Source organism: Euprymna scolopes, chromosome 30 (assembly GCF_053919585.1).
Source record: "Euprymna scolopes isolate OS-2025 chromosome 30, ASM5391958v1, whole genome shotgun sequence".
Lineage (NCBI taxonomy): Eukaryota > Metazoa > Mollusca > Cephalopoda > Sepiida > Sepiolidae > Euprymna > Euprymna scolopes.
The window spans coordinates 6,794,059-6,807,606 of record NC_136511.1 but is presented as its reverse complement, the minus strand read 5'-3'; the positions used below and the strand labels follow the sequence as shown (position 1 = coordinate 6,807,606).

The 13,548-nt window shown below is 36.7% G+C and overlaps 1 protein-coding gene across 8 annotated transcripts in view; it reads left to right on the top strand.

Moving 5' to 3' along the window:
* The window catches only part of LOC145254644 (uncharacterized), a 237,061-nt gene that overhangs the window by 222,959 nt on the left and 554 nt on the right, over positions 1-13,548 (top strand). For 6 of the 8 annotated variants that reach the window (XM_080113275.1, XM_080113274.1, XM_080113271.1 and 3 more), the window contains 5 exons: positions 4,888-5,111; positions 6,359-6,449; positions 7,546-7,650; positions 10,744-10,845; positions 12,973-13,548. The exon at positions 12,973-13,548 is cut by the window's right edge and continues 554 nt beyond it. In XM_080113275.1, the coding sequence (XP_079969401.1) occupies positions 4,888-5,111; positions 6,359-6,449; positions 7,546-7,650; positions 10,744-10,845; positions 12,973-13,137 (687 nt within the window). In that variant the 3' untranslated portion in view covers positions 13,138-13,548. The remainder of the gene's footprint in view (positions 1-4,887; positions 5,112-6,358; positions 6,450-7,545; positions 7,651-10,743; positions 10,846-12,972) is intronic. The other 2 variants (XM_080113272.1, XM_080113270.1) reach the window with 1 other exon arrangement.

The window sequence follows — 13,548 nt, the reverse complement described above, 5'->3', positions numbered from 1 at the left end:
CGTTCTAACCTTCCAGAGGTTGAAACCCAATTACAGGAGACTAAACCAGACCTTTTATTTTTAAGTGAAACTGGCATTGGACAGGCTATTTCCCTAGATGAGTTTGCAATTTCAGGATACTCTAACTTAACTTCTAAATCTGACCCCCAAGATCGCCATGGGCATGGAATATGTGCCTATATTAAAGATAGCTTTCCATGTGGGAGGGACATCTCCAGGGAAGATCCTAACTTACCCTATATGTGCTTCCGGGTTGCTTTAGCTCACACTACTGCATTTATATTTACTCTCTATCGCCCCCACAACAGTGGAGTTACTATCTTTCAAAGCATATCTGAGAAAATTGACCAAGTCCTTTCTACTTATCCTTCAGCTAACATTCACGTATGTGGAGACTTCAATGTTCACAACGTTGAATGGTTGACCCACTCAAACAAGACCGATGATGAGGGGAGGTTCTGTCATGATTTCTCCATTGCCTATGACCTCACTCAGATTGTTCAGGAACCTACCCGTGTGCCCGATAATGATGGCCAGTATGCGAGCCTACTAGACCTTTTTCTCACAACTTGCCCTGAACTATGTTCAGTTTCTGTTCTGTCGCCTCTTGGATCTTCCGACCACTCTGTTGTATCAATTAAGATAAAAATGAAATGTAATAAGTCCCCAGATGTACCTCTTCATCGTACAGTATATCGATACACTAAGGCTGACTGGGATAGCTTCCGTACATTTATATCTGATCTACCTCTGCATTCCATGTTTAAAAAGGATGTGTCCTCTATAGTATTAGACCTAACTGAATGGTTAATTGTAGGTATTGACCATTTCATACCCTCTAAAAAGTTTCAGAAAAAACCTAACAGCCAGCCATGGTTCTCTCCAGAATGTGCTGCTGCCATTGCGCACAGAAATCACTTTTTCCACTGCTTCAAACGTAATAGATGTATGGAAACTAAAGCCGTTTTCAGGACTGCCAGCAACCATTGTAAGAAAGTAATAAGGAACGCAAGAGAGTTGTATGCTCAATCTGTTAAGTCCAAAGTAGCTGAGCAGCGGCTTGGTTCCCACCAGTTTTGGCAAATAGCAAACAGAATCCTGAACAGAAGCGTGTGCTCCATCCCAACTATTATCAATGGACCTGAGGTAATCTCGTCAGCATCAGACAAAGCCAAACTCTTTGTCAAGAACTTTGCAGCAAATTCTACCCTTTGCGACCAAGACCGCCAACCCCCAATATTTCCTCCTGTATCAGAAAACACGCTATGTGATATACGTATATCTGTACGTGATGTTGCGAAGCTAATCAAAAACCTTGATTCGAGTAAAGCAACTGGCCCTGATGGTATTCCAATTATAGTACTCAAAAAACTTCAACCTGAATTAGCGCCCATACTTACAAAACTGTTTAAACGTTGTCTTAAGGAGAATAGTTTCCCATCTCCCTGGAAAACCTCATCAGTATGCCCTGTATTTAAGAATTCAGGTGATCGCTCATCCCCCTCTCAGTACAGGCCAATAAGTCTCCTGTGCGTCATGAGTAAGTTGCTAGAATCTGTGTTAAATACAGAAGTAATCAAACATCTCAACAAAAATAACCTTCTTAGTGACACTCAATATGGTTTCCGTTCTGCTAGATCTACAGCAGATGTCATTACAGTTATATCGCATAGGATTAGCAAATCTCTCGACGGTGGCAATCTTTCTAGAGCAATTGCTCTTGACATATCTAAAGCCTTTGATAGGGTATGGCATAAAGGTTTACTTCATAAGATCGCTAGCTATGGTATAGCTGGAAAAGTCTTCTCAATTATTAAATCATTTCTTTCTGATAGGTTCATAAGAGTAGTAGTTGAGGGGCAAAAATCAGAAGCTCACAGTATTAATGCCGGTGTCCCTCAGGGATCCATCCTGGGCCCAACTCTTTTCCTGATCTACATTAATGATCTTCCAAATCATATCCTTACATCATTTGTAGACATTTATGCTGACGACACTACCATTTATGGTACCACATCTAAGACAGTAAACGACCAAGTTCTCTCCAATTCTCTCTCCTCTGATCTTGAGCACGTAGTACAATGGGGAAAGGAGTGGCTGGTTACTTTTAATGCATCTAAAACCAAGCTTCTCTCTTTACATCATCAACATTCTAATCCACATTTGTCATCAATTGAAATGAATGGCTCTCGTCTTCAGGAGGCCTCAAGTTTTGACAAGCTTCTGGGCTTGACCATTACTCCTGATCTTAAATGGAACACGTATATCAAATCTGTTGCCAAGGCCGCTGGAAAAATGGTGGGATCTTTCTATCGATCCAGTAGATATCTCACTGCTGATGGTATTCTCTACCTATATAAGAGCCAGGTACGTCCAAGGATGGAATACTGTTGCCACATCTGGGCAGGAGCTGCTAGAAAGGACTTGTCCTGCCTTGATAGAGTTCAAAATAGACTTCGTAGCCTCGTAGGAGATGTCCTTTTCTCCTCCTTGCAACCTCTATCTCACAGAAGAGATGTTGCGAGTTTGTCTCTGATGTATCGTTATTTTCATGGAAAGTGTTCAACTGAGCTTCAATCTTTGGTCCCCCCTCGCCAAACTTTCACAAGAAACACTCGTCTAGCTGTAAACACTATCAATAATTTCCCCCACTCTTTATCTGTGGCTAAACCTAAACGTAGATTCCATGAACAAAGCTTCTTTCTTAGAACTGCACGCCTGTGGAATTGTCTTCCGTTTTCCTGCTTTCCGGCTGACTACAATATGGTTGTGTTCAAGTCTAAAGTAAATAAGTTCTTGATGAGCCGTTCCATATAAGTTATTAAATTTACCAAATTTTCATTACTAATGATTACTATATTGACCAATTTCTACTGTACACTCTTTAACCCTTATCCTTGAGTGGCCTCTGGGCCTTGATAATGTGGTGATGCCTTTGTAAAAAAAAAAAAAAAAAAAAAAAAAAGGTAGTGATGGTTTTGTGTAAAACCAACGACACTTTTTGTTATTACTGCTAATCTCCGTCGGTGCAGATGACTGCCACAAGGCAAAGCACACAATTATACAACGCAGGTTTTTACATCAGCGTTTCCTTCTCCTAGATGCATGTCTTAACAAAGACTAAAGGTGCATCTCTCCCAGTGAATTAACACGCCCCCAGATACCAACCTGGAAATTTCTATAACTTTGCATGGTACATACAGTGCCTAGCCTTCTCAAATGGTTTCCCATCTAGTACTGCCCAGCCAGGCTCATCGTTGCTTAACTTTGGTGACCTCGTCTGTGTGTGTGTGTGGAGAGCAGTTTCTACCAAACTACTCTGTCAATTTTTGGTCTATAGACTTGAAGCTTGATATATAGTGGATTCAGTCATGTGGAACAAATTTGATTTGGTTTTTAGTCCGTAAAAGTAGCTGCTAAGGGGCCAAAATTCAAAATTGGAACTTGGCAGGTGTAACTTGACTTAATATTTGTATCCTCCAGGCATCTCCAAATATACATTTATATTTAACTGTCTTAATTTTTAAAGTTTTGATATTCATCTGTCATTAGCTCATATGGTAGTAAATACTGTCGGATAGGTAAATGTTTTGGGTTCAGTTCTAGCTGATGGCACCCAAGTCTTTTTGTTTTTTTTTTTTTTGTTTTTTTTTTTTTTTGTTTTTTTAAGTTTTGACATCCCTATATACTGGATTCAATATAATAACCAATACAGAATTTGTTCTGTAATAATAAATAGAAAATCTGCATAAATTAAAATATCACGTTTAAGTATTTTACAAACGGATAATGTCAGGCGGCCTGTTATTATATTATATAGGCTTGTACCTTCCAAGCACATTATACACATTTTTGATTACAACTGATGTGAATTGTGAACCAACTTAATATCTCAGTCAATGGCTTCTTTTCTGCCTCTTCCACTCAACTATATAGTCTTTTTTTTTTTAAGGTGGTCACCACTTATGAAGGTCCGAAAGCCACTCGGACATAAGGGTTATTGCGTGTACAGTACGTTAGTGTTGAGATTTGATAAAGTGTCTTGCTTAAGGGGGCGGGTGGTTCATCAGGAATTTGTTTATGTTGGACTTAAAGACATCCAGGTTGTAGTCGGGTGGGAAACGGGCAAATGGAACAGAGTTCCACAGGCGTGCACTTCTAAGAAAGAAACTTTGTTCATAGAATCTACATTTTGGTTTTGGCACAGATAAAGAGTAGGGAAAATTTTTGACAGTGGTTTCAGCTAGATGGGTGTTTTTTGTGAAAGATTGGCGAGGGGGGACCAGGGATTGGAGCTCAGACGAGCACTTGCCATGGAAGTAACGACAAAACAAATCATTTTGTGTTAATATATATTTTAATTTTTTTAAAATTTTTTTTTTTGCATCTTAACCTTATTTATGTAATATCTTTTTTTTGATAACTTTAACGCAAAATAGATCTCTACCCCTTCCCATACTCTTGTCGTACCTCTTTCTCCAATCTTGCAGTTCGACACCTACTGGGGAGCTTATTCATCAGGTTCATCTTTACCTGATGAATGCAAACATGCTAGGTGGTAGCTGAAGATGTGGGTGGCAACAACTAAAAGCAACTGAGAAGAAACGCTGAGACCACAGGTAATTAGTCTTTATGGAATCGGAATTGAACAGCTGATAGAGAATTTGTAAGAGTGGGCAAACATGGTTAGAAGCTATATTTCCTCAGGAGGAAGCCGGCTCAACCCGACCGGGATGATGAATGGGGAGTAAAAATAAAGTGCAATCTGTAGGGAATTACTTTATTTTTCTTCTTTTTTTTTAATACAGATCTGTAACGATTTTCATTTTGATGTGTTTGATTCTCTTTATTTGCTAACCACCAAATCCTATTTTTTTCTTTGAAAAGGTGAAACAGTTGCAACAGCAGCTCCAGATGCAAAACCTTGTGCTATCTTCCTCCGCAACAAGTACCTCGTCCGCTACGCAGAGTGGCACAGTGAATTCTATGTCAGAGGATGATCCACCGCCACCACCATCCCCTCCAAAACCGAAAGTCACTAAACTTCCCCCCAACTGGAAGTTGGCAAAAGACTCGGAAGGAAAAACCTATTATTATCATACAGTCACAAGGTAGGTAAAAAAAAAAAAAAAAAAAAATTTGCTTGAAAAATATTTGTCATGTTTTTAATTTTGTCAAATTTTTATTTTCTTTCTTTGCGGTTTACATTGCATTTGAGTGGTATAGATAGTTTTTCACTAAGAACACATTCAACATGGCTTTATAGCAAACTAGACCCTCTATAATCTGTTGGAACAGTATTGTATCTATATACTGCTAAAACTATTAACATATATATATACAGTTATATATATACTAGCAGGGAAATCCGAAATTGAATGATGTCAAAAAAAAAAAAGGTGATAGTAGCAGGGGGAGAAGGGGGAAACAACAGTAGGCAGTTTAGGAGAGAAACAAAAAAAAAAGTATTCGTAGGCAGACAGGCTCGAACCCATAACACGAAGGAGGAAAGAAAGAAAAAAACGTGGCATTTTTGCCGCTGTCTCCACAGTCCGCTCGGAAGTTTGGAACGTTGAAATTAAGTGAAGTCAATCCGACTAATACAATGACTTGCAAAAATCGTGACACAAAAAAAAAAAAAAAAAAACGCCCCCCAACTTGTAGAAAACTGCCCAGTTTAGAGTAAAAGAATTAATGTTTTTGGCCAATTTTTTAAATAAATAAATAAAAAAAAATAATAGGAGTAGTAAGCAGGCTCGAACCTGTAACGCAATAGTGGTGAAAAAAAAAAAAAAACAAACGGTCTTATTGATGCGCCTATCACGGTTGTGACATCACGAGTGGTTGAAATAACGCCTTTTATGCGACGTTTGAATGATTTACAAAAATTGACTGCGAAAAAAAAAAGCGACCCCTCCTTGTAGAAAAGTGCCCAGTCAAGGGTGAAGGAATTAATGTTTTTGGCCAATTTTTCGATATTTGTCATCTGAAGGGTTGAGCTTCAAAACGATATCGATCTCATGAAAATCCGCTGCCTCTGTCGAAAGTTTTAGGCAGCCATACGTACCTACATTTAAACAGGCAGGTGAGATTTATATAATAGAAGAACAGATATGTATATGTGTGTGTTATATATTTAAATAAAGACACGCTTATTATAATTATCAAGTGTTTAAATAAGGACAAAAATAAAATGAGAATGTCATTTACTCCATGGATTTTCCTTAGAAGAAAAAGACAAGTTACAAGCAATTTTAAGTTATGTTTCAAGCATTATGGTTTCCTTTTTACTTTCTAACGATAATATGTGTTTGTTTGTCAAAATTTATAAATATAAAACAAACATTTTATTTTTCAGACAAACCCAATGGGATTTGCCGACCTGGGAACAAGGAGAGCAAGATGATATGGATCTTGGCACTCCAACTCATGATGAACCTCAAAACAAGGTTAGTGTTACGTCACTGTTGAACTTGAGCTAAACTTTAAACCGCAGTTTGGTGACTAAGGTGACTGTTGAAAGAAATTCTACACCAAAGGTCACAAGTCGAAAGGGGGATGTTTAAGAAATTAGAAAAGGTTTTTGCGCATAGGATCGAATGTGAGTGAACTATGTTAGTGTTATTTAGCATTATTCATTTTGAATGAATTACATGATTATTGTTGGCATTCATTTCCTCTGGCATCTTTCTAGTTGGAATTCTTTATAGAAAGACATCTGGTACTTAGAGAATGGATCACTTGAAAGTTGCTAATATCCCTAAGTGAAAATGTTCCTGTGGAACAAACTGGATTCAAACTTGGCACACCCACACCGTCCGTTTGTGTCGTTATCCACTGAGCCAACGTCACCTCCCCGCTGCTGCTATTGTTGTTGAGCATCATTCATTCTTTAATTTCGAATGAATCAGATGTTTATTGTTGACATTCATTTCCCCCGATATCTTTCTAGTTAGATAAAAAAAATATTTAAGTGAAAATGTTTTTATGGAACAAACTAGATTCAAACTTGCACGTCCAGGTTGTCAGTTAGTGTCATCTCTCATTCCTCTCTTTTAGACAGGCTGGTACACTATTTCTAAATGGTTTGATCCCTGAACAAAAGAAAAGTAATCTTAAATGAACAGAAGAAACCGCTCCTCCTTTGCTCATAAAAAAATTTAATTTCCACACGTGATTATTAAACTGATTCGGACACATTCATTTTTCGTATATAGATTGATTTCAATTATCTTGACTATTGTTCATATCGAGTTTGTCATTTTCTCAACATTTTGGACAATGTAAACTCCAACGTGCATCGTCTTGAACGTGTGAATATTTGTTGAATTCACAAACCTATACAAATTTCAAACTGAACCTTTAGTTAATCCACAAGGTTGTTCTCTTGTCAGCCATGATTGAGTGGAAGTGCTTTTATTGTATGGAGTAAGTACTAGTAGTTAAAAGATGATTTGTTGATAAAAAAATGTTTTGTTTTATGAGTATTTGTTGATGAAAACATATATATTGTCTTGTTTGTTGACCAACTAATGTAGAAGGCAGATGTGTGATTTGTTCTTTCAGTCGTCCAAGAAGAAGGCGACAACAGCGGCAGCCGATACATCCAGTGAACTGGCCAAGCGAAGTAAAGAATCTTTCCGAAATAAGGTACATTATTTTTTGTCTTATTCAAATCAACTTTTAAAATAGAAATTCTTTGACGTTTCTGAATTTTTGAGATGAGGATTGGTTATTTATATCATTTGGATTCATCCGACTACTGTTCTCACCTTGTGTGTCATTTTCACAACTTTTCAGTCGATGTAAACTCTGACCTTCTTCAGGTGTATCTTGTCGAACTCGGAGGGGAAAAATACAATTGCGAATGACTTAAGACCTCTATCCAGTCACGGCTGAGGGAGCAAGAGCATGCTACCCCCGTGAAGTAAATAAAGGGTTCCGCTCAAAATTCTGTCCAAATTCCCGAATTCGACAAGATATACCTGAAGAAGGTCAAAGGTTACATTGACCAAAACATTGTGAAAATCACACTCAAGATGAGAACAGTATTTTGACGGATCCAAATAATAGAAATTCTTTATTGATTGGTGTTTATATTATTATTACTTTTTTTTATTTATTTATTTTTTTTTTAATTCAAATTTCCAGAGAAATATGTTGTCTTTGTATAAAGCTCGTTCAACAGCAGATATCTTAACTAGTTTCTGAATGTATATACCGTTCATTGGATAAAACAGGGGAGGGTAGAGCGGTGGCCCTCGATATATCTAAGGCTTTTGACAGGGTATGGTACGATGGTCTTCTAAGGAAAATTAGATCATATGGAATCACTGGAAGAATTCATAATGTAATTAAATCCTTCTTAAGTAATAGAAAAATCAAAGTTGTCCTCGACGGTTGTACATCCAAACAATATGACATAAATGCGGGAGTACCTCAGGGGTCTATCCTTGGACCTCTATTATTCCTGATATTCATAAACGACCTCCCTGATAAAATTGTTTCGGAGATGGGTATATTTGCCGATGACACCACTCTCTATAACAGATATGAGGGGAAAACAAATGAACACACATCCAAGGAAATGGCAGAAACACTAGACGATGACCTCCAATCCGTAGTGGAATGGGGACAAAAATGGTTGGTCACATTCAATGCTGCTAAGACTAAGCTTGTTTCCTTCAATAACAAGAAACCTTCTCTACCACCAATAGCAATGGCCAAGAACACATTACCTGAAAGTACTTTTAAACTCCTCGGCCTAACGTTTACAGGGAATATGAACTGGAATAGATACATTGAGAGCATTGCCAAGGCTGCTGCAAGGAAGGTTGGCTCCCTCTACCGTGCTAGAAAACTACTTACGCCTGACAGTATCCTATACCTCTATAAGGCAACCATTCGCCCATGTATGGAGTACTGTTGTCACATCTGGGCTGGTGCATCTGCTGCTTGTCTCTCGCTCCTGGACAGGGTTCAAAAGAGAGTCACTAACCTAATAGGTCCTGAACTGTCATCTAGGCTTCAGCCTCTGTCCCATCAACGAGATGTTGCATCCCTCTGCCTGTTCTACAAATACTTTAATGGTGAATGCTCTGACGAACTGCAAACACTTGTACCTCCCCGACGTAACTACCCCCGACAAACCCGACAAGCTACTAAGTCTCATCCCTTTACACTAGAGATCCCTAGGTGCAAGAAAGCCTTTTACTCCAATAGTTTCTTCCCCAGAACTGCGGGTCTTTGGAACTCCCTTCTGGGATTCTGCTTTCCCAACTGCAATGATATGCAGAAGTTCAAGTGTAATGTTAACAAACATCTTTCTACTCATCTCCCTTCATAATGACCCCGCTAATTAAGTCCCTGATCGTAGCCCCCTGCTTCAAAGTGGCACTGTGCCTTGTTTGGGGTGAAAATTGAATTAAAAAAAAAAAAAATTAAATATATTATAGGAAAAATCCTGTTATTTGTTTTGTAATGTTACGAATTTCATGGTATCTCTGGTGAACACTGCACTTATCTAATGGGTTAGTGTAGTCATTTAATTAGAATAGACATGGATCTCTTTCTCCTTCCCTCTCCCTCTCCTCTCTCTCTCTCTTTCTGTATCCTTCCATCTCTTTATTTCTATCTCTGGTACTTATGCACTTATTGAACCGTGCTGAAATAATGTTATTATTTAGAAAGCCATTCTTAACATGGGGAGGGGATAGTGTGTTTGGTAATTCTGTACTTTCACCTAACAATTTAAAAATAATAAAAAATTATCATAAAACTTTAATTTAACTTGAAAATACTATTTATAAATAGCGCAGTTTAATAAGTGCACAAGCACCCTCTCTCTCTTTCTCTCATGCATAACATTAAAAATCCTGTCTTATTGTTGTCTCTAATAGGTCAGACAAGGTTATGAACATCTAACATTTGGTTTCCTCAATTTTCAATTTCAGAATATTTTTAGAGATTGATAATTTGGTTTGTTTTAACTACTATATATATATATATATATATATATATATATATATATATATATATATATAAAATGGGTTAATAAATTCCAACGAAAGAAAGATATAGAATATATGGTGACTACTCCCTTATTTAAATATATATATGCAAAATATCTGCAATTTGAAATTACTTTTATTTTTGAAGCTATTTTTTGAGATCCCATGGAATTTTACCAGCCATTTGGCGTAATGGTTAAAGTGTTCCCTAATGGACTGGGAGACTAAAGTTCAATCTTCAGTCAAGGCATACCAAAGTCTTGAAAAAATGGTACATGATGCTGCCTTGCTAAACACTCAGCATTATGAGGGGAGGGTCAAAGGCAAGTGGAGTAATCTTGAGAATAGAGTGCCACCCTCCCCTACATTTTGGTATGGCAGTTAATTAAAATGGAGCCTTCAGATCGGCCTCAACTATAGTTGACCACTTAGCTTTTTAGTTTTTTAAATCAAATTTCTATAGTTGTCTGTTAATTTCATGATTGACTTCTCATTTTCTATCATCTTGTGTTTTCTGATAATCACAATGATATGTATCTTGTATTGCTGCTCCCACTTGCCTCTTAGCAGAGTGGAGAATATATGGTGTTTGTTTTTTTGTTATATTAATGTTGTTGCACACAACCATTTCATGAAAAAGTTATGTGTCCCCTGAGACATACACAATAACACATCTCTGCTTTCAAGCATAAAATTCTTGATAATGTTTTCTTTTTTCCTTTCTCTACTACAGATGTCTCAGTGGATTGTGTCGTGCTTAAATCCATACAGAAAACCCGACTGCAGGCTTGGGCGTATTTCAAGTACAGATGACTTCAAACATTTAGCAAGAAAAGTAAGTTCTACTCTCTCAGAATAAGCATTGACTAAAAAAGTTTGCTTTATACATATTTCTAATAAGTGAGAGGAACATAATTGCATAATTATTTTATATAATCTAAAATATATTATTAAAATTGTGTATATTCAAAATTTTCATTTTGAATAGTTAGATACCAAGCAGTTTTTTTTTCAACATTAATCATCTTGGAAGTAAGCAGTAAATTGTTTGGAAATTTTCTCTAAGAAAGAACTTTTGTTTGGATATAGTCTTGTAATGTATGAATTAATTGGAATTTTCTTAAAAAAATCTAGGTAGAAAATTACAGGAAATCACTGTCTTGTCAGGTGCATTGCTATTTTGGTCTTGAAAATTCAATCTTTTCTTTGTATATTAGATTCAAGTGATAGATGTAGCCCCACCATCTGTGATGAACCCAAGATATTTGGTCAGTAACCCAATGTCATAAAAATGGTGGAAAGAAAACTGGTTTAATTTGTTAATGTTAGATTTAATGGTAAATTACGTATTTTACTATTTATGTATGACGATAGTTGATGTTGAGTGTCATTAATTCATTTCATGTGAACAAGCTGATTATTGTTGCATCAGAATGTTTTCCCAGTTTCTTTCTAGGTAGAATTCTTTTCTAGAAAAACATTGGGTATTTACAGGAAATACCATGTGAAAGTTGCCAACATCCCTAGATGAAAGTGCTTCTGTGGAACGGACTGTATTCAAATATAGCATACCCTGGTTGTCAATCAGTGTCATTAACCATTTGGCCATCATTTCTCTGCTGCTGATGATGATTCTCTATTTTAAAACATTCTGCCCATGATTCAAGCAAACTCTGATTTCCATCGTTATTTAAGTAATCTGGATCCGTTTGTTTATTTTCTGCAAAAGTTTTCTAATTACAATCCTAATTTTATGCTAATGAGTTGAAAAAAAAATTACTATCAATGAGACTAAATTATGATAAGTAGTTAATTGCAGTTGTAAATAAATTTAGATGGAATTGTTTAAAGATTTTCTATTAACATTGATATTTTACTAATTAAATATTTTTCAAATTACTTTTAAATATATTTTCATTAACTAACCGATCAGCCCTGCTTTGCACAGGCCCTATGTATTGTTCATCACTTTATGTGAATATGTATATTATATTAAACAGTTTGACTCCTGTCCAGGTAACTTTCATCTAAAATTTCAAGTGTTTAGACCTAAAATTGGTAGAGGAGTTTGGTAAAGACTGCAACTGTCAACTCCTTCAACTTTAACCTCTTGGCAGCCAAATTTTTGCCCCAGAACTGATTAAAAGGCTTGCTGCATGTCTGTATGCCCTTTATGTAAAATTTTAAATATTTAGACCCAAAATTGGCTGAATAGTTTGCTAGAGACTACAACGGTCTAATCTTTTGAACGTTGACCCCTTGGCAGCCAATTTTTCAGCTAAAATCTGATTAAAAAGCTTGCCCTATGTCTGAATACACTTTATGTAAAATTTCAAATGTTTAGACCAAAAATTGGCTGAGTAATTTTGTATAGACCGCAGAGGTCAATTTTTTTAAAAACTTTGACCCCATAACATTTATTTTGAGCTCAGATCAAATTAACAACTTTGATCCATGTCCAAATAACCTACATCTAAAATTTCAAGTGTTTAGACCTAAAATTGGCAGAGGAGTTTGGTAGAGTTTTCAAAGGTCAAATCGTTCAACTTTTACTCCTTGACCGGCAAATTTCTGGCTGAAAACCGATTAAAGACTTTCTCAAATTTCAATACCCTTTATGTCAAATCTCTAGTTTGTAGACTGAAAATTGACAGAGTAGTTTAGTAGGGAAATGTACACACACAGACACACAATTTCACTTTTTTAGATATATAGATTATCATTATTAGCACATCATTCAAGTTGTTTGCCATTCAAGTTGTTTGTACTGCCCCCCCCCCCCATCCAATCACACACAGGGGAGATAGTGGTTTTTACTCTCATCCCGTTGACAACTTACTTTTCTGATCTATCTCCGTTTTCAACAATTAGATTTAAATATGATAACCTGCCAAATAAATGAATTTTTGTTTCATTATCATTTTTTCCCCACTAAATTTGTTTTGCTTGTTTCTAATTTTAGTTGACTCATCACGTGATGGCGAAAGAATTGAAGCACTGTAAGCATCCGGAAGATCTGGAAGTGAACGAGAACGTCAAGTCGAAAGCCAAGGACTATATCAAGAAATACATGTCGAAATTTGGGGCCAACTACAAGAAAGCTCAGTCCCCGACACCAGACGACTGAGGGGGACAAGCACCAATGCTAGCCGCATTGACATTAGCGATAAAAGGATAAATTATGAAGTATAAAAACAAATGCGTGCTCAACAACAGCCGCTCAGCCATTAAATAAAAATAATAAAAAAAAAAAATAAACTGGTGCTGCTCTCAAAGTTTAACTTGAAGCTTTGCTGTGCTCAAAACAAAAAAAAAATGGCTACTTTGAAAGGAGAGAGAAATTTTAATTTATCATCTGGTTTGCTTCTCTCTCTCTCTCTCTCTCTCTCTCTCTCTCTCTCCTCTTTAATCCTCTCCTATTGGTAGCCAAGCCCCACCCTTTCCTACCAAACCGATACCCAACCCACCCACGATTCTGTCTCCTCACTCCGTCCTATGGACGAAGTTATTGACAGTGTACATGGGGAGAACTTGAAAT